The sequence below is a fragment of the Stegodyphus dumicola genome, chromosome 12 (assembly GCF_044657685.1).
Source record: "Stegodyphus dumicola isolate Sdum_Otavi_A_Nest chromosome 12, ASM4465768v1".
Lineage (NCBI taxonomy): Eukaryota > Metazoa > Arthropoda > Arachnida > Araneae > Eresidae > Stegodyphus > Stegodyphus dumicola.
In genome coordinates, this window is record NC_140779.1 from 49,568,196 (window position 1) to 49,596,063 (window position 27,868).

General features: G+C 33.9%; 1 protein-coding gene across 5 annotated transcripts in view; it reads left to right on the forward strand.

Moving 5' to 3' along the window:
• LOC118184402 (endoplasmic reticulum junction formation protein lunapark-like) overlaps window positions 1–27,868 on the forward strand; it is a 79,349-nt gene that overhangs the window by 42,799 nt on the left and 8,682 nt on the right. For all 5 annotated transcript variants that reach the window (XM_035354076.2, XM_035354087.2, XM_035354081.2 and 2 more), the window contains 2 exons: window positions 12,696–12,869; window positions 18,538–18,669. In XM_035354076.2, the coding sequence (XP_035209967.1) occupies window positions 12,696–12,869; window positions 18,538–18,669 (306 nt within the window). The remainder of the gene's footprint in view (window positions 1–12,695; window positions 12,870–18,537; window positions 18,670–27,868) is intronic.

The window sequence follows — 27,868 nt, forward strand, 5'->3', positions numbered from 1 at the left end:
TAATGAGCCTATAAGTATCTTCTTTGTGATAAGCAATTTTTGTTTGTTTATGTGACAGAATTTATGCTAGTATCATCATTAAAGATCAAAGCTTTGGGAAAGACTTCTCTTAAGGATTTGAGTCTCGACAATTTTTCCGAAATCTTCTAATTAATTATATTTGTATAAATTATCTGCTTTTTAAATGTTTATATAAATAGAATTTATGGATGAACTGCTTTTAATTGTTCAGTATAAAAAGATATTTGATGCTCTGTCCTATATTTTAAGTTATACTGGATTCTACTTAGCACTGATATAGATTTTATTAACTGGAATTCAGTTCGTTCTGGAATTAAATTATTGCAAAAATATTTAAATATTGATTTTACAATGAATGATTTAAATGGAGATCATTCCTGTCAAAGAAGTGAAACAAATAAAATATTTGGGATTTGTTTTGGATAATAAATTTCAGTGGTAATTTATGATACAAAGATAGGTGATCTTGGATGATAAATTCCATTGAAATCATTTTGATTGATTTTTGAAATCTTTATTTAAGTTGATTGCAACATTTTTTTTTTTTTTAATATGATTAATTCTTTGAAGGATGGTATAAAATTTCCAAGAATATGTATGTAATATTTTGGCAGTCTGCCACATGAATGAAGCTTGGCATGAAATGGTGACAAAGAATAATAGCTGTTTTGATTCCACATCTTTATTCAGTTCAAATGGCAAATCATTGTTCTTTTAGATCTCCAAGATTACATACACGATAGTAATTTAGACTAAATAGGATTAACTTTAAAATTTGCTGTGTCATACTATTCAAACAAAGAAAGACGGGAAGAGATGCAGCAAGGGTCTTATAGCGGCAGGAGGAGAAAAGCAATCTGATGAAAAATTGCACGGACTCTACATTTATAGTAGTGATTACATAACATGCAGAATATTCTCGAAGGTACTGGTCTAGGGACAAGATCCTGAAATTGCAGAAAGTTAATTAGAGGTTGCTTGTTTGCAAAGCCATTGTATTTTTTATATTTTACATGTATTCTCTTAAAGTGGATATTCTTATGTTCATCTGTTGATATACAGGCAAAGAATGGTGCTTGTTATTCCATATGCATTAAGAATTTGAGGCAGTTCTTTGACAAATTGCAAACTTTTAAGAAATCTTAAAGGAGAATTTTTGTAAGAATTATTTGTGGCTATACCAGTTTTCTGGTTGCATCATGTAAACAATTCTTTATTTCCTCTGATATTTTTTAAGAATATCAAATTATTTTGCTAGCAAAAGCGAGATAAATAACAAATTTTGTTTTGCTTTTGTTGTCTATTAAAAAAGATTCAACAGTAAGTAAGAAAAAATGATTCAAACAGTATCTGGCCATAACAGCATTAATGTTTCCTACAATGATTTGAAGTGAATGTTGTTTCTTTGGTTGAGTTACTATGCTTAAATCTAATGTGAAATGGTTTTAAAAAGTCAAATATTGAGGTCAGGGCATTTTTTAATGTAATAATTCTCTTGCCTTTTATATGTAAAAAATTATCTCCAAAAAGGTACTTATTGAAATTCAGGCAACTTTAAAAACTGCAAAATCTTAATATTGTACATTCATTTTACTAATGTTTGGGGGCACTGAAGGAATTCTGAAAAATAAGAGGGTTAAGGCCTAAGTTAATTTTGAATCTCACTGGGAGAATGTTTCTGCGTATAAATGAAAAATGATAAATTTCCTCAAAATTCACTCCTGAAACTTTTAGTGTATGGGGTTCAAGATATAATTTTTAGATATAAATTCCAAAGATTTAAGAGTAACTAAATCTAATTAATGCACATCAAACATACATATTCAAAAGCAAAGCATGAAACAAAACTAAAATAATAACTCATTTAACCCCATTTTCTATTAATTGTTTGAAATAAGATATAAAAATACACAATTCAGATTCAAAACAAAATTAAGATTGATTTAATATGTATTTATTATATTTTACATTCATTTTCAAATCTTTAAATTGAAACTTGCAGAGAACTAAATATAGTACTTGACCATTGAACAGGATATTCATTAAAAATACAGTACAAAGTCCAAAACCCGGATTTGTTGGGACTTCAATCCCGAATTTGGGATTTTTTCGGATATTGGATCATCATTTAAAATCTACTAAGATGGCATATAGAAATTATAAAGTTAAAAATAAGGAATCAATTGATTTATGAAATAATAAAGAATTTATGATCTATAAAGGATAACAATACAGTGAAATTTGCTTAACACGAAACTGAGGGGACTGAAATATTTTTTCATGTTAAAGGATACTGGGGCGAAAAGAAAAAAAAAAAAAAAAACTTGTCTTCAACAAAATTAAGTTTATTAGAGTATGTTTTATTTACTTAGATATGTATATAGGCATGTATTTAATAAAAATCAATGAAACAAAAACATCCACAAGAACTTCATGAAATTTAATACAAAATTTTCAAGCTTTTTTAAAAAACAAAACATTTATTGAGTTTTTGGAAAATAATACGATATTTTTCTTTGCATTGTTTTTTTAGCATCAAATTGTTAACAAATTGTCCAATGTCGTCTGTTATTTATTTCACCATTGGAATGTGCGTCTAAATAACTGTGCATACTGTTTATGATGTTCCTCATTTCGGATGACATGGGAACAGGAGCTGTATTATTCATTTCATTTTCGTCGTTGGAATCTGCATCAATGATGTTTTTTTAGCTTTGAACAAACTCCGAAATGTGTTTGCTGCCATAATTGGGGCTGTACACACATTATTATCAACTACTGCAACAAATTCTTCCGATAATACAGTAAGACAGTCAATTAATATAGAAACTTTCTCAAACATTTCATTACGTGTTGGCTCAGTTTCAATATCCTCCTTCTCCATTTCTTTTGGCACCAAAGAATCTGTTACTTTTGAGAATTGTGCATGATGAAAACAATTTTCATTCATTCTTGGAGTCACTGAATTTCATGCAGAGTGCAACATATGAACTAAACTCACAATTTTTGCTCACACTGTGATGTACTCATCACTGAATTCCAAAGCCAACTGATGAAAAATGAGGTGTTTATGTGGCGTTTGTAGGAATGGAAGGTGAAAGTAGCTTAGATAAACAAAACTGGCTCGTGTCACAGGCTATTCCAAGAGTGTTTCAAAACCAAGTTAGCTTCCTTTCTATGAAACATGTGAAACAATCTCTCTTTAATTTCACACCCCTCTTAAATCTCGCCTGCGAGGCCAGTGCTTTCTGTATTTTGTTTGTTTCGAGAAAAGATATGTTTTTGTATTAAGCAATTTTTGTATCGTGTTAAGAGGGGAAAAAAAAATGCATGAAAATACACAGTAGTTAGTCGGGACCATTGTATTATTTCACGGTAACCAATATTTCATCTTAAGCATTTTCGCGTTAAACATATTTCACTGTATTTACAAAAAAAAAAAAAACTTAATATTTATTTGTTTACTTTATTAAACGTTTCTTTCAGTTAGTTAAGTTGCTTCATTTTTTGTGCTAATGCTTTCTCTTTAATTCGATAGAAAGACCTACCGTAATTTCCAGAAGAAACGCCGCGGCGTTTACATGTTTAAAACTTAAATTTTCAGCGGGTACGGCGTTTCTACCCATGCGGTGTTTAGGTGCACTAAAAATAAAATATTTCCTATGATGATCATTGTACATAGTTTGGATGGCCTTGTCATTGTGCATAGATTGGTGCTGTTCCCACACAAAAGACCACTCAGTTGCTTTTTGCGAATGTTATTTTGTTTACATTCTTTCCCTTGAACGGACCTACATGCCTTATTCACCCTAAACGAGATCTCAGAACAATAACATTCTTCTCCCTTTCAAATCAACATTGTCATAAGTTTGAATAGTCTCTCTCCTCTGCCATTCGATGAATCTTCCAGGACCCATCCTCTTTCCACCCCTGCCTTTTCTGCAATTTTTTTCAAAGGCGGACACGCTCCACTTGCCTCGCAATAACGAACTCTGACGTATTTCCCCTTCAGCATGAATGGATTTTTCTTGGCATTCTGCCAAATACAGATCCCATCAGTTAGGGTACAAGTACTTGTTGGATAGTTTTTAATTAGGGAGCGGAAAATTTTTGAAAATGTCTCTAAACAGCACAGAAGCTATACATTTCTTACCTTTAATTTATTTTTGAGTTATAGTTTCATTTCATGCATTTTTCTTAACTGGTATGTCATATATCAGGACTTAGGTTGAGTTTTTGCATCTATACGGCCCACGACGATGTCACGTGCAATTTAATCTATTGCGACGTTTACGCTGATGCGCCCTTTCTTCCGGAAATTATGGTAATTTCTTGTTGAGTTGCAAAGTTCCATTGTTCAAGTCCTATAACTGCTGTGTCGAGAATTCCGACTAACTTGTGAATCGAAATTTTTTTCATTTTCAATAACTTGTCTGTCACTTTCTTCACTATCACTAGCGACATTTTCCATATCTAGAACCATACTACAGATTTCGCCATCCATTAATTAATTGATGATTGGGGCATTATCATCCCAATGAAAAACTTCTGTTATGTGATCTTCATTTATTACTGTTTCTCCACATTTCTTTACAAAATCCATTAATCCATTAATTGGAAAATTTAACCTTTGGTTTGCGATATCCAGAAACCTCCATATTCGGGGCTGTCATCTTCATCAACCCCACTGTGAAATATGGTAGCTGGCTATAAATTATACCAAGCAGTTTTTAAAATATCTGGAAACACATCCTTCCGCGATCTTGCGATGCTCCACACAGCAAATTTTATGCTAAAATATTTCAAAAATTCTTGAACAGTCTTGCCATTATTTAAGAAATTTAACATGGACTTTAAAAAACTACTCTATATTTACATTTCAGCTCGTGCACTATTCCGATATCAATATTCTGAATCAAATGTGCATGTCTAAAGCATACAAAAACAAATCATAAAAAAATGGGTTGGTGGCTTTGAGGTCCGGATTTTTTATCATTCCGAATATTGGACGTCCGAATCTCGGACTTTGTACTGTATTATTTATATAAATTGTCTAAATAGTGTACGTTACCTTGAGATTCAACATTCAAATTGCAGCTATATTTGTTTGTTTGAGTTACCATAACAAACTTTTCAATTATTATATATGAACTATGTATATAAAAATACAATAATACTTCAGAATTTATCTTTCGGTTCTAAAGGAACTGGTAAACAACAGAACGGTTACAGTATGATCAAGATATTACACTTCATAAATAGGAACTCTGTTTCCATGAGAACACTGAACTTCATTTAAACATTTAACAATTTGCATGAACAGCGAAAGCGAAATTAGGTCAGGATGACAGAATTCTTCGTAACCTCTTTTATTTTAGTTAATTAGTTTTACTTAACCACAAATCATCAATCATTAAATGAGTTATCTTAAAATACATATCCATCCACTGGGTGTTGTCATCACTTTTGGATTAGAGTATACAAACCTTTTTGGTTTGAGTTTCCAAGTTCAGGCTTGAATGCTGAATTTTGGGCTGTTATTTTTATAACAAACTGCTTTTCATGAAATTAAGGAAGAAGACATATTGAGGCCATTACTAAGATATAAGACATGGCACACACATTTATTTTATGAAAACTATACACGTAACACAAAGAGTAATCAGCTTGCTGCTATGTTCTTCGTGTGATCTATCCAAACAATCATGTGACCCGAAGTAGGTGCTCCAGTTTGGTTAGTCAGTCCATTGCAGTCTTTTAAACTGTAATGTAAGTTACAGCATCTGTTATGTTTTTAAGCATTTTATAAAAAAATAGTTTGCACAATAAATAAAATATGTAAATTTACTGTATTTGCTTGGAAATTTCAGTGTTTTATCAGTTGTGATATTAATTATTTAAAAATGACTAATTTATTCAGAATTATTGCCATCATTTAGTTTATGTTCTTGATATTTTTTAGGAGAGTTACTTTTGAAAAGGTTACATTTTCTCTAACTTCTGCTTCATTATGTATGGGCTTGAATTTGCTTAGCAGAAAATATCATTCATTATCATATATGATTAAATTCATCATCTAATATGATTGTTTTAGAGTCATTTCTATGATTATTCAATTTCACATTTTTCTCACTTGAGTCTTCATCACTCTCAACAAAGCAGCTGCTGCTTCTATTCATTACTCTATTTTCATTTGATAGATATATAATTTAACTCATCTTAAGCAGGTGTTTTCTCACCATATAGTAGACAATTTTTTGCAATTTGTACACAAAATTACTTCTGCTTCATAGCAAAACCATTGTCCATAAAAGGGTTTAAAAAATAAAAACACTTTTTTCAAGAATAAAAAATTTAATACTGTTTAAAAATGTCAAGCACTTTCCTTCATGCACGTGTGCACTGCATATTTTCTTGTCATAAGTATTTCTCTTTTTCTAGTTCCTACAATGGGTTCTAATGTATGTTTTCTTGTGTCCATGAAAAATCTCTACAGAGAATCATGCATTCTTACTTTTTTTCTATTTCTGGGTGTTCATAGTATGTAGTGATCATGGACACCTGCAAGAGAGAGGTACTTTGCCCTTTTGGCAAAAAGAAACTGCCACATCATGATTCGGCTTGGTGACGAATGAGTTTCTTGCTGCTACCATGACAGCGGATCTTCCTAAAAACTATTGCTACATGTCTGGGGGAAGAAGGGCTATATGCCGTAGATGGGTCTATTGTTAAGAAAGCACCATACCACCCATTTGCAGTATTATTGCCCCATGTTCACCTTTTCTGTGGTGCTTTCAGTGATAAACATATTTTAATATAGTGTATTCACTATATATGCTACACTGTGCAGAACATTTTCTGTATTTATTCCTGAGCAGCCTAAAAACTTTTCCTAGACTGGTGGATTGTCTACTGACAACCATTCTTCTATAGAATCATCTTGAATCCTCAGAAAATCAGGACTCCGGGAAATTCATTATCAGAGAAAACTCTTAGGACATCATATAATTTCTTTGTCTTTAGAATTATCATTGTTAAGATTGTTTTTGCAAGAATAATTCAGCAAACTATCTGCACATAATTCTTGATCATCACATTTTATTCTATTATGATTCAACTTTAGAAATTTTCTGTTAAAAAAATCACTTTATCTCCAAAAATCCCTTGATAATTCATAGAAAAAAAATTTTGTCTTCTGTACTTTAATAGCAGCCTGCACAAAACACATTTATTCATTTCCCACTTAAGATGTGTTAATCATTGTTTAAATATTTTCTTCACTTTGTTTAAAATTATAATACAGCATCAAAAAGAATATAATAAAGGCACTCGTGAAAATTACAACACAGTATGTGATCACCATTTTATATCATGATCGTGAATTATTGAATAGACCAAGATAGATAGATGATTGATTGATAGAAATTGTAGCCAAGATTTAAATGAAGGAATGAGCGTAATGGATATTTCCAATTAAAAATACGGAATAACATTCCTATTACTAATATGGTTAACAAATTAATAATTTTGTATAAAAGGCATCCTCGATAAACCAACTAATCAGTTAATGTTATAATTTGCTTTGCAGTAAAAGCATCTTATGTAGTGACAGCTGTATTGCAAATATAATTCAGCTTTCAACTTTATTTCTTAAACATTTTGCAATGTGAAATGTAATCAATGAAATACTGGTTTTGTAATAAAACTTGCTGGGGTACCCAGCTTCACTCAGAGAGTTGATATGAGATTTTGTGGTAGTTGGAATAAAAGGATAAACTTTAAAATATGAGGTAATTTTTTGTAATTGAAAATATATTCTAGCTGTTTACATACTTTGTTAATTGTTTATAAACAGCATTTTTAATTTTGTTATCCATGGTACATATGTACAGATTTTTCAAATTTCCTACTCAAGAGCAAGCTACATATAGCTGATCGTGAGAAAAGCAAGAGCCTTTGAGGTTGATGCCACAATGTTTTACAGTTTGTCCTTAAGCTTTGTTAATTGTAAAACTATAGGCTGATTTGATTAGAAATTGCAGTCTTTTAAATTGGAATGACAGTTCAGTAGATATCGGTGGTATTCTGGGGATAATTACTGTATGTCCTCCAGTCATAAGTTTGGCTTCGATGATGTTATTCGATAGCTGTTTGATGACCATCCTTGTACCATTACATAGTTTTGGTGAGTTGAGATTTTTGAGTAGTATCATTGGAGATCCAATTTTCAGTGAAAGCATGAGCGAAATGTGCTGTTTTGTCTTTCTAATAAAATAGAATAGCTCAAAATAAATAGTTCAACTCTCATATTTTTTGTTAGTCGCAGTATTTGTATGTGCAGCCAGAGATGTGATTTTTTTAAGCATGCATTGATTTCATCTGCTGATGGCTTGATAACTAGAAGTGTTTGTTGAAAATCTCGAGAGTGTAAATAGAAGAGCTCCTCCCATCACATCAGAGTTTTCTCGCAAGTCTTGTAATGTTCTGTCTGTGGCTTCAAGCGATTTTTTATGCGGCATTGTGCATTTGTCCCAGAAGATAATTTTAGCTTGTTTTAGAAGCTACCTCGTCCAGATGCTCTTGAGATTTTACATACCGAGAATTGTTCTTCGGCTATATTCAACGGTACTTGTAGGACGGAATGGGCAATTTGTCCTCCTTCTTAAGTGTAATGGCAATGCCGGATGATGCCAGTGCAAGTGCAATGTGTTATTTAGCACATATTTCTGCCAGCAATAGGTTTATTAGAAATGTTTTATTGGTGCTACCTGGTGCATTCAAATAAATAATTCCGCCAGTGTTGTTAATTTGGTTCATGGTAATATTGATTTTTTTTTTTTTTTTTTTTTTTTTTTTTTGGATTGTCACTGAGGAGTGGTTTATTTTGAGCTGTGTATTGAAGTAGTTTGTTGATGTTGTAGTTTTTTTCCTTTGTAATTTCAAAGTTTAGCACTCTGAAAGCATCCTGTCATGGTACTGACATCCTAAGTTGTACTTAGGTCCCTTTTTTTTTTTTTTGCTAAACATTTATCGTCTAGGCGAATGAGTTTTCCATTGAAGACATTGTCGTTGAATTCAATGACCAGTTCTGGATGAACTAGATTTGGTACAATCATACTCATACTCTCTTTGAAGGAATCCTATAGCTGTTTTTGATTCAATGGGTTACATGTTGTTACAATTATGGTGGATAAGATTCTGATTTGTTCAGCTGAGGTTTCTTGTAGTGTTAAACCCCACTAGTTGTCATTTTTTAGTAGTCCTAAGCATTGCCATGCTTCTCTGTATATGTGGCATAGGTAACCCTCAACAGTCTTGAGATCTGTGAAACTTGTTAGTCCCTATTTTGTGTAGCAGCATCTGGAGAGGAAATATTCAGTGTTATTTGCATGTATGGCGTATACTGGGCTTAGTGCGTTAGTTTTTCATGATTCCTGGAAGATCCTGTACTGGAATTCCTTATTTTAATGTTTGAAAGATTTCTCCTGCTGTGTTCCACATATAATAGGTAAAGACATCAACATATAGTAATGTTTTTGCAAATAGATCCATTTGGCACAGTTGTGAGAAAGCTCTTAATGCTATGTTCTTAGGTGGTTTGCTTGCAATTTTTCTGGCAGTGTCTTCTGTAAAGTAAATTATCTATCCATTCTCCAAATGTCTGCTAGATGTTGCACAGTTGGTTTAGGTTCATGTATGAGAAAACTGAAAATCCACCACGCTGCTTTGTTACTGCTGATGTATCTTCCCATTTGGTACATGTGGATCTCGTCATTTCTGTTTTGTTGCTCACTGTCTTTGGCAATTTGAAATACTTACATATCACTGCCTTTCTTCACATACTTACAGATATATTTAATAGATTTCACTGAATTGCAGTATTCTATATTTATGTGTGCTTGGAACATTTTGGAAAGTAGTGAGTTATATGGTGCTACCCATTGATTGCCTACTTCCAGCTCGTCTGTGCCTCATATTCATATTTTTGCCACGAAGCCACCATTTTGAGGTGATCATCTTTTATGTTTGGGATAGCCATCATCGCCAGTTTGTATGTCATCTAAGTATGGTTTTGGGTATTTTTTCGTACATTTTCCTTCACTCATACATGGCAAATTGAGGTTTAATGGCCCGCATGGAATGTGAATCATGTTTTCTATAACTGTGTTGTACAGTTCTGGATCTTGTGGATTGGAAAATTCAGCTTGGATGATTTTGTCAATACTTGTGGGATGAATTCTGTCGTGTAGCCATATGAGATTGTGTGAGTGAGGCAATCCTCATTTTTGCTATTTGATTGTGTACATCCAACATCTAATGGTTCCAAAGATGTGGTATTTTGTGATGACTTCAACTAATCTCATTTGTTTTTGTCAGAAAACTCTGGCTATTTTGTTGTATCGATCCACGAAGGCTTGTCCGTACTTTAGTTGTTCTTTGAGTTCTGACCACGATGAGTTACATGTGAATGTTATGAAGAGGTCAGGTCATCCATATTTTCTTACGTAGGTCATGACATCTTGAGTGCATTCGTACATATGTCTCGGACTTCCTATGTAAGATGATGGTAAGATAACCATTGTTCCAATGTTATCAATGTTTCCATCATGTATAATCGTGTCTCGAAGGTGAATGTATTCTTCGGTGCATAGTTTCTTTTGACTCAGTCTTATGTAAAGCTTCCGTTCCGTTCCACTTCTGTTTTTGCATACGTATCTACTAGGAACTGTTGAAATAAATTGCAAGTTTTTAGAATATGATTATATGTTTCATTGTCTCTGATCATTAAGCGATAAGCATAGAACTCCTTGGAATTTTTGTTTGTTTGTGTGCCTGTTTTCAGGTTTGATTTGTTTCACATTAAAAGTCGTGTCGAACCTCTCCGTGTAAAGCCGTCGTAAAGCCTCTCCGTTTGAAACATTAATGGATATTGGAGGGCATCATATGAACAGTGTATCTCTGAACATTGTAGTCCTTCTCTTCTTCATTGTACAATTATACCATGGCTTGTGTTTTCATTGCCCACAGTTATGATGGTGACTTTTTATCTGAAGTACATTAAATCAACGTTCATGTTCTCCAGATGGTCTCTTGTCGGGTTGAATTATAACTTTATAATCATCAGAAAGCATTCAGTTATAGTGCTGTTTTAAATATGGGAATAAGTTGATTGTATTTGTGAAAGATCCCCTGTACATTTTGGATATTATTTCTCATCTCAGTCCACTGTTGTTTGTGCATCATTGATCAATTTCTCTTTCTTCATCTCCGATGAAATATACTTGCAGAAATTTATAGTCTTCGTTGAGTAGTGGTAGTATTGATCCCATTTTGTTATAGATTTGTCCTTGCATGGAAGAAACATAATAGATTTTATCTCTGTTAGCGTTGAGCAAAGTGACACTAAAAGAAGTCATATGGAAGCAGGCATTGTATGCTCTTATATTTTGAATAAAGTGCTTTGGTTTTGAAGTTGGTTTGAATGTAATGTACAAATTCCTGCGAAGGTGCTTTCAATGGTGGTAATCGAATTTTTCCATTCATACTGTAAATTCTTGGTGTTTCTCTATTGAATTTTCTCACATTGCAAAATTGGCAGATGTTATCCATTTTACCAATTACGATGTGTTTTTTATGTTGTTTTGTCAGGTCATAGTAGAATGTTTCATTTGTTAGGTTGTACAATTTATTTATCTTCATCTGTGCCTCTCATAGGGTGATATTTTCATGGTTAGTTTGCATTCACAGTGTTTTCTAAGATTGTGTCACAATTCTTGATTCTTCAATTCGTTCATTTCGTTGTTCTTTGGTTTCTCTGTTTGTCATGGTGTTCATTCTCCTTCGTTGGGAACGTAAACATGCTTTGCGTTCTTCGACTGTTTCGTGTTTTCACTGTTCTTTTTGTTTTCGCTGTTTTGCTTCAGAATTGGTAAGATCTCCTCCTCTTTTACGTTTGGGCTTTCTATAAAATATAAATTGTATTAACTTTTTATTAAGAAATACACAAAGTACACTTTACATATTTTTCATACTTTATTTTTGATTTATATTCAGTCACTATATCACTTTCATTACTCACACTTCACCGTTTGTTTTTATTCACCCACTGCACTCCACTGATAAGAAACTAATGTTTGAACCCACGACGAATCTTCCTTTACATAAAAGGGCTTTGAATTGTCCACAATGTTTCACAACATTTGAGAGTGTTCCACAATGATCTGGGATGTTCCCAAACATTCTAGACTATTCCTGAACATTCCACAACACTCCAGAATGTTCTTGAATGCTTTCAAATGTTCTGGACTGTTATAGAAATTTCTAGAGGGCAAAACTTCCAGCCCTTATATCTTCAAAAGCATGCTCTTCAGGTAAAATGGGAACCTTCTTCATGGATGGGGCATAGAAGGCTACCACACCATATAACTCCCTTGATGGTACCGGGACTCCTTTCTGAGTTTTAGTGGCATGTACATTGTACACTTACTTTTATAATATATATTGATTTAAATATCAGAACATATCCTTCAAAGTAGGAAAGGTATTTGGAAATAAGCTGAATTTTTGTGTAAAATAAAATGGCAAATAGAAAGAGGGGGGCATCTCTTAAAGAGAAATGGATATCATATTAGTTATAATAATTGCAAAAAGTTATAAAATTTGTTATCTTTTAGTTAGACCACCTGCACCTCCTATGCCAAGGCCTGTATTGCCTCGGGAAAGGACCTTTGTGGATAGGATAGTTGATTATTTAGTAGGGGATGGACCATCAAACCGATATGCCTTAATATGTCGACAATGCCAGTCTCACAATGGAATGGCTCTAAAAGAAGAATTTGAATTTATAGGTGAGTTTATCCTGTTATTACAATTAGTTAATTTTATGTACACCTTGCACAAAAAGAAATGGGACAGTTCTATATCTCCCATTCTACTGGACTGATTGTCATAATTTAACTTGCATTATTCAATTCATAAGAGAATCAAGGGCTTACTAATAATTATGAGAAACAGTAGCTTCTAGCAAAAATTCATTTAAATAAAGATTAAACAGTAGTTGATCAATCATAAATTAAGATTAAACAAAGGCTACTTATTTTGGTTGTAAGCTTTCTAGAGAAAAATGCTAGAGGTTTGAGTCCTTGTTTAGTAACTCAGTTTAGAGATCTGCCAATAGCGTAGTCAGATGCATTGACTTGTAGAATGATAGATCATTTGTTGAAGGATATGCTAATAATGTAGCATTTGCTAACTGTTTAGCATTTTCAAAAGCTTTGCATGTTTGCACAGACCAAGGAATTTTTCGCTTGTCATTCTTTTTTTAACCTTTTAAATATTCGCTGAATAGTGCTGGAATATGTGCTGCATGTAGCAGATACCTACAGTGAAAATTTAGTAAGCCTAAGAACTTCCTAAAGTCTTCAACAGTTTCTGATTTTTTGAAATTCAGGATTGCGTTTACCCATTCGGGTAAAGGTTTAGTGCCATCCTTGTTTATTAAATGGCCTAATAATTCTATTTCAGGAACTCTGAAAACACATTTTGAAGTTTATAACTTAAGTCCATATTCCTTTAGTTTGTGTAAAACTTCGGAAATGTGTTGTTTTTAAAGTATTTCGTGTTTTGAGAAAACTAAAATGTCATCTAGGTATGTGTAACAAAAATCTAGTCCTTGTAACACTTTGTGCATGAACCACTGAAACGTTTAAGCAGCATTTTTGAGTTCAAAATTTAAATAAGGAAAATCAAAAAGACTGCGAGGGGTAATTACCACTGTTTTAGGTGTGTGTTTTTCATAGATGGGTATATGATGATAAGACCTTGCAGTGTCTAATTTAGAAAAAACTGTTTTGCTATGAAGATATTGAGAGAAATTTTGTGCATGGATATGAATCAAAAACTGAATTAAGTGCTGTGTAATCTCCAACTGGTCTAATGCCAGTAGGCGTTTAGCTGTGCAGTTGAATTTGCAGATGGCCCAGCAGTTAACATGAAGATGCAGATGGATTGCTGTATAGCTGTCGAAAAGTTCATAATAGTTGAGGTTGTTAATGCAGTTGTCAGTCCTTGGTCACCCACTGGAGGGATTTGGTGACTACCTTTTCAGTCGATCTTCTTTCTCGCTCTTCTCCAAAGGGATATCCAGGAATTTTTTATAATTAATTGAAGATAATCACTATTCATTCTAAAAGAAGGCACTTCTATAATATAATATATGTTTAATTTACGTTACATCTTTCATTGAAACATCCATTACGAGTTCAGTTATAGTTCTGTTTTTATTTTGGCCCCCATGCATGCACAAATCACATGGTGTTTGGTAAGAGTTTTAATGGCAAGAGTTCCAACGTGCACAAATTGACAAATAAATAGAGAATACCACATAAATTCTGCAAACAGTTATATTACCAAGTTACTAAAATTCATCAATATTATACTATAATAAATCATATACAAGCTACATCCAATTATGGGAGTGGAGATCTAAAGCTATAAGATCTTTCTTTTTTCCCTGGTTATGATTTAAAATTTGGATTTTGCATCATTCAACATAAAACTTTTCTAAAATTTCAGACCAATAATGCCATATATAAAAGATATAAGATAAATATATCAGCTTATGATATTGTCAGGAGTAAAATATATCAGCTTATGATAAGATATTGTCAGGAGCAAATAAAAGGTTAATTACATAACTCATATTTTTTAACATCATTTTATGTTTAATGTTTAACATTCTGATGGATATAGATTATATAAATACAGTCAAAAGTCGTTAATCCGGGCACCCATAATCCAGAATGATCTATAATCCGGACCTCAAAGCTACAAACTTTCTGCGCATGCGTCAACGCATAATGCGTGTAGGTATGCACACAATACGTTCACGCATGCGCATAATACGTTTATGCATGCGTGTTTAATGTATAACGGACGGTATAAGCTAAGCTAAAATTATCTAATTATCTATTTCTATTTCAGTTAATGTTGCAGATTGTGTTGTTCCTTAATCTTCGAATTGGAACTGGTTTATTATTTTTTGCAGACTGTTAGAGCAATTTTATAAAAGTAAGTTGGAACTTTCGATTATGTTAAATAGAATTTCCGATGCTGGATCTACAAAGGGAAAGCATTTTTCGATGTCTATCAAACAAAAAGTGGAATTGCTGCAAAAAATGTATAAAGGCTCCTTTGTTTCTCTAACCATTCTGAAATTTGTTTATCAATTTCACGCGGGGGGGGGGGGGGCGTCGCGGCACGTAATGAACTGGAAGTTGATCTGTCAGCACTATCCTTATCTTCAGGGCAGGTGTTTTTATTTTATTCAGCTTATAATGTAGTATTTCATCTCGATGTACTCCATCTTTGATATGATTTAAATCAAATTCCTTGTCATTATAAATATCACGAATACAAATCAAATAGTTTTCTGGTTGCAATTTTCTAATTTTGACTATGCGTAATGTATGCTTTATGCATGTGCGCGTTGAAAGAAATGTTTAATAAAGTAAACAAATAAATATTAAGCTTTTTTTTTTTTTTTTTTTTTTTTTTTGTAAATTTTGATACCCCTTAGATAATAATTGCTCTTTATTTCATAAATTGCGGTTTCATATTTTTAATTTTATAATTTCTGCATGCCATCTTACCAGATTTAAACTGATGATCTATAATCCGGAATTGCCGAAGTCCCGACGAGTCCGGATTAATGACTTTTGACTGTATAAGCTCTACTGGAAAGTTTTATCTGATAATGTTGTTTCAAATTTCAACATATATGCAGGTATTCTTTTGAGACATATATGGCTGTCTCACTTTATCAGTGCATTTATAAACTTCTGCTTTTCTAAATTAACCAAAACAAAAGTATATCATATTATTATTGAGACGCGATCGTGTAAACATAGAATTCTGTCAAAATTTAGTTACAGTTTTTGGTGGAGATATAGTTTTGAACAGAATGTGCTGAAGATAATTAAAAAAAAGTTGAAGCTGCAAACAGTTATTTCGACCTTAATGATAAGCTATGCTCTAGGTGGCCATCTTATATCGATAATAATATTGTCAAGATCATGGTAGGCAAATACCCTTTTTTGTCAATATTGGAGATTGTAGAAGAGCTTTAAGCTCAACAAGCCATATTCCAGATGATACGTTATGAGAGAAACGTTTGCATGATTGGATCATCATATGCATATCTGTGCTTGCTCAGGGGGGGGCTGGGGAAGTAACTCATTTTGAACCAGATGATAACTTGGGATGAAAACTGGATTACCTCTAAAAGCACTGTTAGAAAAAGAACATACTATGAGCTTGGACAACCTGCCCCTTCTACCTCTAAACCAAGTTGAACTTGAATAATAGAATGTTGTGTGTGGTGGGACGTTCAAGGGATTAATATATTACAAGCTTTTGAAACCTAAAGTAAAACTTACTTCAGAGAAATACTGTCAGCAGATGAACAATTTAAATAAAGCAGTCAAGGAAAAGAGGCAGGTGATTTTCAATAGGAAGTACATCATACTGGACAAGATAATGCCAGACTACATGTCATTTTGGTGACTTGTCAGAAATTTACAGAGCTAGGCTGGGAAATTCTACTGCATCCTCCGTACTCCCCAGACCTAGCATATTCTGATTATCATTTGCTTCTCTCCTTGCAAAATATTTTGAAAGGAAAAAAATTAAAAACTGAAGCAGTTGTCAGACAAGCACTACTTGAGTTTTTTCTCTCTAAAGACAAAACAAAAATGGTATCTACTAATTGCCATCAAGTTGGCAAGAGGTGAAAAGCAGTGACAAAAATTCTATTGTATGACAAATTTTATTAAAGGTTTTAAATATATATTTTCTTTCACTTTCCAATTGGACACAATTTTCCAGAATTGATTCTGCCCTCTTCTGATAGATATCATTAGTGGTGCTACTTGCATGCAACTGGTTCTGGATATACTTGATTTAAAAGGTATGATAGCAGCTTTTTAATAATTAGTATGTGACATTGTTTAAAGTCTAAACAGTAATTACATCCTTAAAAATGATAAGGTTTGAGCCCCTCCTTCAAAAATAAGTAAAAAGTATTTTGATGAAATTTTACTTGTTTGCTTTGCAATAAAAAGGTTGTTTTATTGCAAAGAAAATTAAAGCAAAGCTTACCATTTTCTTTTAGAAATTTATGATAAATATAGTCCAACAAATTAAACTTGCAAAGAGTGGTTTTCACAATTTAAAAAATATCAGTTTGGCGCACATAAGAAGGAAAGCATATGGGAAAACACCAAATAAATTTAAGCTCGTACAACTGAATCGGACAGTTACTTGATTTGAGCAAAATATTGAAGGGAAAAAATCCAAAGTATACTGAAAGAAATGTCAATGTTATTTTTGTACATGGCAACATTTGTTTATATGTTGCCAGATCATTAAAGGATACTTTAAGACCACTTCACTGAGCTAAGTTGCCCCACCTCTGTTATTCAGCAGATGTTGCTCCTTCTGATTACAGTTTGTTTTAATCCATGCCGAGCGGCCTTTTTGGAAAGCAAGTCTGTTCTTATGAGGATATCAAAAATTGGCTTGATGACTGGGTTGTTTTGAAATAACCAGACTTCCCTCTTTATGGAATCTATTTGTTATTTGACTGATAGGGAAATGCTGTAGCTTCTTATGGAAAATACTTTGAATAAGTTTTTCTTTTATTTTGAAGGGAAGGGGTTTTTATTTATTCAAGGAAGGGCAAAATCATATTTATATATTCAATAGATAAAGTGTGTTGTTTTGGGTAAATCTTGTATTGGCTATGGCATATCCAGGTATTTAATTTACTCCTGCAGCTTATTTTTACTTTACATTATCATTTTAAAGCATTGTTCATGTACTTTCTTGTTTGTTCTTCTAATTTGTGAATTTGATTGTAGTACTATTTTACAAAGCTTTCTGTTCATAATTTTGTAATAGTTTATATGTATGATACTGCATGCATATCTGTGTAAATAAATATCAATTATATAAATTACAAATCTGCAAGACGATATAGCTGCAGCTATTTTATTATCATCATTAAATCATCTGTTGACATTTTAAACATGTATCTTGCTAAGTATGAATCTAAATATTGCTGATATGCAGCTGTGGTTTATTTACTTTCCATTAAAGCAAAGAATATTTCTTGAGAAGTTTTGGAAAAGCAATTAAGGAAAATTTTTGTATTAATATTTAATTCAAGAAACTTCAGAAGTATTTCATAAATGTGTTGTGTCTATGAGAGAGAACTCTCTTTCCTGTTTAAAACATCTTCAGAACTTTATTACAATTTGATATTTATTTTCCGGTCTTTATCGTGATTATTTAATTGTTAAATAAGGTGGAGAAGTAAGCTACTTGTATGAAAATTTCCATAAGAATATTTTTTTCTGGTTACATTGCTTTTTTTTGTAACTTATTTCCTATTACCTAATATTTTGTTCTGTAGCATCTAACTGAAAGAAAAGAACTGATTAAAACATTTTATTATAGCATTCAGATGTTGTTATTGTTTCCACTGGAACCCACCAAGAAATCAACAGCCTCCTCCTCCAAGATTGTCTTTGCCTGCTCCAAGTGCTCCTGCAATTACAGAAGCTACATCTGAGATTTCTTCTAGCAGTGGTATGTTCTTTTTTATGCATTCAACCTTCTGTTTGTGTGTGAAGGGCATGCATATATAAGTCATTGGAAAGTTAATGATTGCTGGTGAAAGACATATACAATGAATTCCCTCCAAGAAAACACCCACAGCTCCAGATGACTATGAAAATGAGAATTTCAATAGTAACGTTATGAGGTTATTCTCAGTGCTTGATATTTTCAGAAATTTCATCTTTTGGAAATGTCGCCATGACAGGGTTTACTGTGCATATGATTTCACAAATCCATTGAACGTACATGAAAGGTATAGGTTATATGCCCAGTAAATATTGTTCCACATAGTACTCTTTTACTAAGCCATCCTTTTTTAAATTGTGAGTCAGTTCAGCGCATGAATATAAAGAAACATTAGTCATAATTCTTCACTGATTTAATATATTGTATTTTCTGTACAGAGAAATCATAAAATCGTAATACTGGTTGAGCTGTAAATTATTATTATATATTCAAAAATACTACTAAGCACATCATTATAGTGTTGTCACATTGAAATTTCAGCATATGAATTATTTCAGAACCAAAATATGCCACAAACACACTATACATGACATACTGTTCCACCATAGGCATGTTAAGAATAAGGTTGGCAGCACTGTGACTAGTGTAGTGATAAGTCACCATTGTGACTTTTTTAGCATAGTTAAATTGTTTCTGTTTCATCACAACAAGTATGTACATTATTATAACAGTGCAATATAATGTCTTATTGGTTTACTTAGGATGGTATTTATTTAAACAATTAAGAGATTATTTATATTTTAGGTAAAATTATTTTTACCAATGAATAATTTGTTAAATTGATGATGCAGATGTCATTGGTACTAAGTCTCTTCAAGCAGGATTTCGTAATCAGAAAGAGACATTTTAGATATGGGGAAAAAATATGATGAAGTATTTCTGCAGTTTCACTTTGCCTTCAACAACTATGATGGTAATAAGCAATCTCTTTGTTTAATTTCCAATAATGTTTGGGCTGTGGAGAGTATGAAACCACTGAAATTAATAAGGCACCTTGAATTCAAGCAATTTATATGTGAATATAACAAAAGATTATATCAAATGATTAATAAGATCTTCAAATAAACAAGAGCAGCATTTTGAGAAATTTATGACTGTTAGCAAAAAAATATTTACTCGCACCATCCGAAGTTTCTTATTAATTGCTAAAAGACATACACCATTTGAGAAGACCTTGTATTACCTGCTGCCATTAGAATGATAGAAATATTTTGTGTAAGTAAAAATAATGATGAAAATCAGAAAATATCTTTGTGAAACCACACTGTCACCTACAGAATTTCTGAAATTAGGGATGACCAGTTCAAGCAGCTTATTATTAAACTTAACTGTCTGACTAGCCCGGATTTTCCCTAAGAAATCATATTTTTCAAAACTACCAGGAAAAAGAATTATTTCTTAATTTTAATATAAAATTACCCCTGGTACTTTATACCTGGATTTATGTACTTTTAATGATTGCCTTAATTTCTTGAGAATATTTTTAACCCATTAACTGCCAAATTTTTATTTCATCAATTTTTATTTTAATTTTTGTTAGTTTACATCTAAATAATAAGAAAAACATGTTTTTCTCATAAATGAGTCAATTTTTTTTCAGAAATTTTAAATTTAAGTCCGATTTCCAAATGGGGATCATGGCTGGTACTATCTACTTTTAATGCCAGCGCTCAAAACTGTCTACGTGTAATTCAACATTACATTTTCCACATTGTTTTCTTGCATTTGTTTTACACACTGCACATTTTCTTTGTTTACCATTTTCGGTCTGTTCAATATAATGAATACCAGATATTCTGATAACAGTAAAAACACAATTAATTGATGCTTTAGTGAAAGAATTCCTTCCATCCTTTTTTCCATCTGAGAGTTCTGAAGATAAAGCAAGATACCCTCTAGCAACCATCCTCCTAAAATCTAGCAATGTAATTTTATCATTTGAAATACAATACAGTGCGGGGGCATTAACCAGTGTTATGTCGATGGCATTCTTCTCAGTTTTACTCCATCGCTTCACCTCTGATATTGGTTCGATAGTTTTATGATTAGACAGAAACCTTACACAACTGTTGTCATTCCACGTGATAGCTAAAATTTCATTACGGGAATTAAATCTGTAGTCATATGCCCGCGTTCTTTTTTACTTATTTCTTTGTCTGTTCATTCTCTTGAATCGAACAGTTCCTATTTCTCTAACGTCAATGTACTGCAAATTTTTCATCAGAGAAAATCCTGTGAAAAAATTGTCGAAGTAAACTTTATGAGCATTTGGTGTCTGAAGAATACATACCATCTGAAGGACAACATATGTCCCAAGCCCACTGATGCTTTCATCATCTCCTGATTTCTTTGATTTGCCTTCATACACTTGAGTCTGATAACAATATCCAGTTTGTGAACAACAGATAGCCAATTGTTTGAACCCAAACCGCACTGGCTTACCACGTATAAATTGTTTGAGGTAGTGATGTCCATAGTAACGAACCATTTGTTCGTCAATGCTCAAACTTTCAGAAAACACCCCAAATTGTTGAAATTTGTCATTCAGCTTGTCAATCAATGGGCGAATCTTGAAGAGGTTATCACGTTCACCTAGTGGAATCCTTTCTAAATCGGAGTTGTCACTGATATGTAGGTACCGTTTAATTTTCAGATACCTATTCCGACTCATGCATGCTCTAACACACAGAATGTTCATCTTCACACCTATATAATTGTTCTTGCGGAAGTGAATGATAGCCAGTGAAAAAAAGTATTCCAATAAATGTTTTTAGGCAGTTATCAGAAAGCTGAAATTGATGATTGTTTTTCTGTCTGGCATATATTACAGACTGCTGTACAATATAGGTGACAGTTTCATTATCAAAAAGTATTTCAAAACACTCTATCGGGGATTTTCCCCTGAGTTTTCTAATGCATCATTTCGCCTTGTCTCTATAACATCAGAATTTTCATATAGTTTCGAGTACTTAGGTTGCTTCTTTTTGCAATTGGAAGTCAATACTTCTTTTCTCTTTTTAGCAGGTGATAAGCCGGTACCTTTTGTTACTTCATTTGCTGAAGATTCAGTTGCATTTACTAAAACATTTTCCTCAAATCCTGCCACACGGTGAATTTCAACACACCCGGGAACATCAAGTGGTTTTTCATCATCAATTATATTGTCATGCATGTCCTCATTATCTGAAATCTCATCAACCCGCTCTGGTGGAATTTCAACAATATCTATGGGGCTATTATCGTCAGATGCATAAAAATCACCAGAATTTACAATTTCTTCTATTTCTTTTAAAGAAAGATATCTTTTGCTTGACATTTCCTGGAAAAAAAGAAAAACAGTTTTTTTTACAATTTTAGTCAGTATCAGCCATGATCCCCAAATGGGGATCGATATATGTAGGTTCATTGTACCCATCCAAATTACAGTATGAGGATAAATAATATATAAATACATTAATTACTTACCAGTGATCGAGGGAAATTAAGTACAACAAAAATAATTGTTCCTAAGTAACATTTTTGTGCTTTGAAAATAACCGTATTATTTTTTTCGTGAAAAGTAACAAGAGAGCAAGAAAAATAAACTCGTGAGCTCAACTGACTGAGTCCACGTGTTTGTTTAAGATTTCTACCCTTAGTTGCAATCTTCAGGAAAGCATGACCACCTGTAAGGGTGGACCCAGGTGCAACATGACGTCACAATGTATACAAATGTAGGCGATCCCGATATGGGGATCATGGCAGGGAATGGGTTAAGATGCACATATATATACATTCTTACAGACATCACAAAATTTATCGTAGACCTTATATGTACAGCCTTACCAGTCAGAGGAGTAAAGAAAGCTCAAAATTTACAATCCAGTTGGATGAAGCTAATGTTATTTGAAAAACATCTCAGTTTTTAGTTGTTATTGTGACTTTATCTTGTTTATCTGATACCAGATTCATCATGGCAAGGAGGCAAGATTGTGCCTGTCATTGGCCAGTCATGGTGACAGTATGACTTTTCAATTCCGCCCCCAGTTTTAAAGGAAAGCACCCTGGAGGAATGGATCCGACCCCTCTTTCCCTATCACCAACCCCTCGAGAGGACTTTTGCTCACCACATATTTAGACTGCCCCCATCCCTTACAGACACCATACATTTACAAACATCTATGCCTTCTCCGGGAGTCGAACGGCGGCCTTTCGGTATGGCAGTCATAGTTGCTAACCACTATCTTGGTTAGGCAGCTCAGTTAATGTATGTCAGATACATTTATAAAGAAAAAATTTTTATTCTGTTGATCATTGGAAAAACATATAAGAGGAGAAGGCAGTAAAGTTGCTGAATTTTTTTAAACTGAAGATTTAAAACAGAAAAATTGCATTGGAGTGGGCACAAATGGTGCAAAAGCAATGATGGGCAGAAATACCAACTTTTAAATCATTTCCTAAAGCTTTATCTCACTTGCTGTATAATACCCAGAAGGAATTTATTGAGCTACTGACTCAAACAAAACTTGAGTTTCTACAGAAATTCTTGATTGACTTTGATCGTAGCCAGAACTGAATTTCACCCATTTCTGAAATGGTATTAAATATTCTTCTGCCTTTCTACAACACATACTTAAGTGAAACAGCTTGTCCAATTATAATGCTTATTTAATCAACATATCCTTAAAATGACTAAAATGACAATTAAACTAAGATTAAATTTGTTATGCAGTAGCAGCAGGCAAAGGGGGAAAGCACAATTGCCTCATTAAAATTTTCTGTTTATTAATTTTGTGTATACTTGCAAGAAATCCTAAAACTACTTTCCGTATATATATATTGTTTACATTTACTTCAAAAAATATTTATGGTAAATATTTATTTTTTATATATTTATTTTATATTTAGTATCTGGGATTATGAAGAATTTTGATGGTTAAAATGGGTTGTGATTGTTTCAGAAACATTGTACTAAGCCAATACAATATTGTTACAAAATGTCCAGGCGCTGTAAGATAGTTTTCCCTCAAAGAAAGTTTAGGGTTGCCATAAAATGACAAAAGGAAGGGTTGCCACATTTGGCGAGAAATTGCGCATTTGGTGACGTTTGGCGGCAGAATTGGCAATAAGCCATGAATGGATGAAGAAACTTCTGGAAGGAATTCTTACCGATTTAGCCCAGAATGTTCTCGAACACAAGCCGAAAGCTATATAAACCGTGCTGGTACGCAGAGAGTGAGTGCGGGATAGTTAGTTTCGAGTTAGTCCGTGCGGAGTCAGTCGAGTTGACAAGCCGGGCAGTGAGTGCCGAGTGGGTCGTCGAGTGCATCAAAACTCTTTGTGCATCGCCAAGAGAGTGTGTTGAGCCCCGGGAATGACCGAACCGAAGAGTCGGGAGCTGTGCTCTGTGTGCCATCGAGTGCATCGCGTGTAGTAGCGTGGACAGTCTCAAGAGTACATGGAGTTCCGAAAATGACCGAGCAGAGTCGGAAGCTGTACTCTGGTGCTTTGCAGTAAAGCTGTCTTCACCATTATTAGCATGTCGCTGATTGTTCCAGCGTGTTTATTATAGTTCTCCGACGACTGTGTAAAACATGACTTTGGAACTGCCCTGATTAATATTGGCTAAATAAAATGTGTTTCGATACTTCATAAAATGTCATCGTTATTCACTCCGAGTCTACGAACCCCATACGAACTGGTGTCAGAAAATAATGTAACAACTGGTGTCAGGAGTGGGGTTTGCGAGTGAATGCTAGTGACTCACCTGCAGAGTAAAGCCATGGCGGAGGAAACGAAAACTTTGATGGACTTTTCTTAGCCAAGATCTGAGCCGGGCGAGAAGAGATAAAAGCTGAGATCAAAACCGAACTGAAAGAGATGAAAGAGTTAAAAGCTGGATATGAAGAGATGACAGCTAATATGAAAGCTGAATGAGAAGAGATGAAAGCCAGCCAAGTAAATGTGCAAGAGCAACTCCCAACAGCTGAAAGTGGAGCTTGCAGAAGAAACTGGAGCTATTAAAGAAAATGTGGAAGTGACAGAAGTGGCACCTAAAGAATCAGAGGATGAAGAAATGAAGGAAATACTGTTGAAGTATCTGAGAAAGCTAATGAAATAAAGGATGAAACATCTTATGAGATTAAAGAAAGAGAATGAAAAGATGAAGAAAAAGACAGGAAAGACGCTTCTCATCCTCTGGTGTCTGAAGTTGAACTGGAAGACAGTAATAATACTGTTTGTAAATATGAAGAAATAAACGAAGTGGCTTGTAAAGCTTCTGAAAGAGGTGAAGAAATAATTCATGTAAATAAAGTTCCTGATTCTCAATTGCCGGAAGTAGAGATGTAAGAACGCGGAAATGCAACAGTAAAGTTGGTAGAAACTGATAGTGAAGTTATGAAGTCGCAGTTTATGAGTATCGAACCATCTGAAAATGCGTGTGATTCGGAGATTAGAGAAGTTGATGTGCACCTTAAGTGGTGTGTTCCAGTATTGCAAGAAAATTCACCCGCTCCACAAGCTGAGTCTCCTAATACAGACTGTGCAGATACGGACTTGATACTAAACCAGGATACTTGCGTTTGTAAGGTATCAGGCTCCGTTCATGATTCTGATGCAGAATTTGGGGCTGGTTCCCAGGAAACAGAGGAAATTGAACATGTACCAACTGCTAAAAATACCAAGGAGAACTGTACACATAATGCAAACAAACTACAGAGTGGTGAACAAACTGTTTCAGATCTTCCTGTGGATGAAAAGTCTGAAAGGACTGAATCTTCAGAGTGTGATATGCAAAACATAAATATATCTGAGAACTGCAGTGGAAGGTATTTGACCCGGGTATAACTTAATGAAATGACTGAGACAGAAATTCATTCAGAACTTTAATTTGTATTATTTGAAATTGTTATGTATGTAACATTACATAACAATTGTTATGTAGGTTAGGTTAGTTTATTTAATTACGGTAAAGCCTTGAGGGCTATCTGCCTAAGGGCAGGGATGCCTTCGTGGAGAACTTTCTAAGGGAAACTGGCTCGTATACACGTTACACATGGGGAAAACCACGAAAACACCTATTCAGCCAGCCCGTTCGCGGGATTCGAATCTCGGACCGATCTTCCAGTGTTCAGCGACTTTAGCGCTCGGCCGCTGATGAGCTTAATTGTTATGTATGAATTTGCGTATATAACTTGTACATAGTGTAAATATTTGTTTCTTTAGTTATGTTATTTGTTTGTGTTATTACCTTTTGCTTGTATCGAATTATGCTTCTGAACAAGGATTGTACTGCCCGGGACGTGCAGTCCGTGGGAGGGGGCAGTGTTACGAAATGTCCAGGCACGGTAAGATAGCTTCCCTGCAAAGCAGGTTTAGGGTTGCCATAAAATGGCAAGGGAAGGAAGGATTGGCATAATTGGCAAGAAATCTTGCATTTGGCTACATTCGGCGACAAAATTGGCGATAAGTCATGGACAGATGGAGAACCTTCTAGAACGAATTCTTACCAGTTTAGCCCAGAATGTTTTTGAACACAAGCCAAAAGCTATATATAAACTCTGCTGGTACACGGAGAGTGAGTACGAGATAGTTAGCCCGTGCGGAGTCGATCGAGTTGACAGCCGGGCAGTGAGTGTCGAATGGGTTGTCGAGTGCATCAAAAGAGTCTCTTTGTGTATCACGGTTAGTGCATCTTCGAGAGAGCGTGTTGAGCTCTGGGAACGACTGAACCGAAGAGTCGGGAGCTGTGCTCTGTGTGTCGTCGAGTGCATCGCAAATCGTAGCGTGGAGAGTCTCGAGACTACATGGAGTTCCGAGAACGACCAAGCAGAGTTGGAAGCTGTACTCTGGTGCTTTGCAGTAAAGCTGTCTCCACCATTATAGCCTGATAACCTGAAGGCTATGTTGCTGATTGTTCCAGCGTGTTTATTGTAGTTCTTCAACGACTGTGTGAAACGTGACTTTGGAGCTGTCTTGATTAATATTGGCTAAATAAAGTGTGTTCCGATACTTCATCAAATGTCGTCATTATTCATTCCAAATCTATGAACTGGTGTCAGAAAATAACGTAACAATATTGTAAATCAATTTTTTGTGTTGTATAGAAATTACTAAATGCCTTGAGCTTCTTTCATATTTAGTTATTTTATCAATGTGTTTGGTGTCAGTTTTGCTCATCGTATTGCTTACTAATTTTTTGCATATTCAAGTGTTTATTGTCAATTTGTAATACCTTTTACTTTATTCATTTGCTGTTTTTCTAGCTGATCAGTATTATCTAAATATTTGTGACTAAAAGAACGGGAAATAATAAACAAATACTAGTGAAAATGAAAATTTTACATGATATTCTTCTCATGTTATAAAAAAGAACATCATCACAAGAAAAGACTTTTTAACCAAGTCCTGCTCCTGAATATAAAAGTGCAAATTAAGACAGCTTGGACTTTTCTATAAAATTGCTAGCATCTCAAGAATGAAAAAATAATTATAAATTTAAAAAGGTAGCTCAGATATCAGATATTTGTCAATCTCTTCAGAATTTGATTCCAAAAATATATCTGCAAAATGGGCAGCTAAAGTTCTAGCTATGCCATTATCCTTTGCACTTAATTTATTTACAGATATATTTGTGGATTCAAATTCTGAATATGTATCAAGAGCAATATCCAAGGAGGGGTTGTCCACCCCAAATTCCATTCCTGTTAACCAGTACACTATCAGTTGCAGCTAAAATGGTGTGGAAGGTTCTGCATGCAGAAAACATGCACCTATTCCATGTGCGTAATGTCCAACTCCTAGGCGATGCCGATTATCCTTTAGGTAGGGTTCATATACTGGATGCTTGATACCATACAGAATGATTCACAGTTTCTCGGCACTGTTTTATTTTCAGAGGCACTGTTTTATTCTCAGTTTTATTCTTACATTGAACTATGAGGCCTGCTTTACGTGAATAGGCATGCTCAACATGCAAATTGCGTATTTGTGGTCATCTGAATATCTCTACAGCACTGTCTTGTCAAAAGTGCAGCACAAATTTGGGTTAACATCTGGGTAGGTATTCTCGGAGATCATCTGTTAGGACCATAACTTCTGTCCAAACACCTTAATTGTGCAAATTACCTTATTAAAAATTACAACATGTCCTCCCAAATTT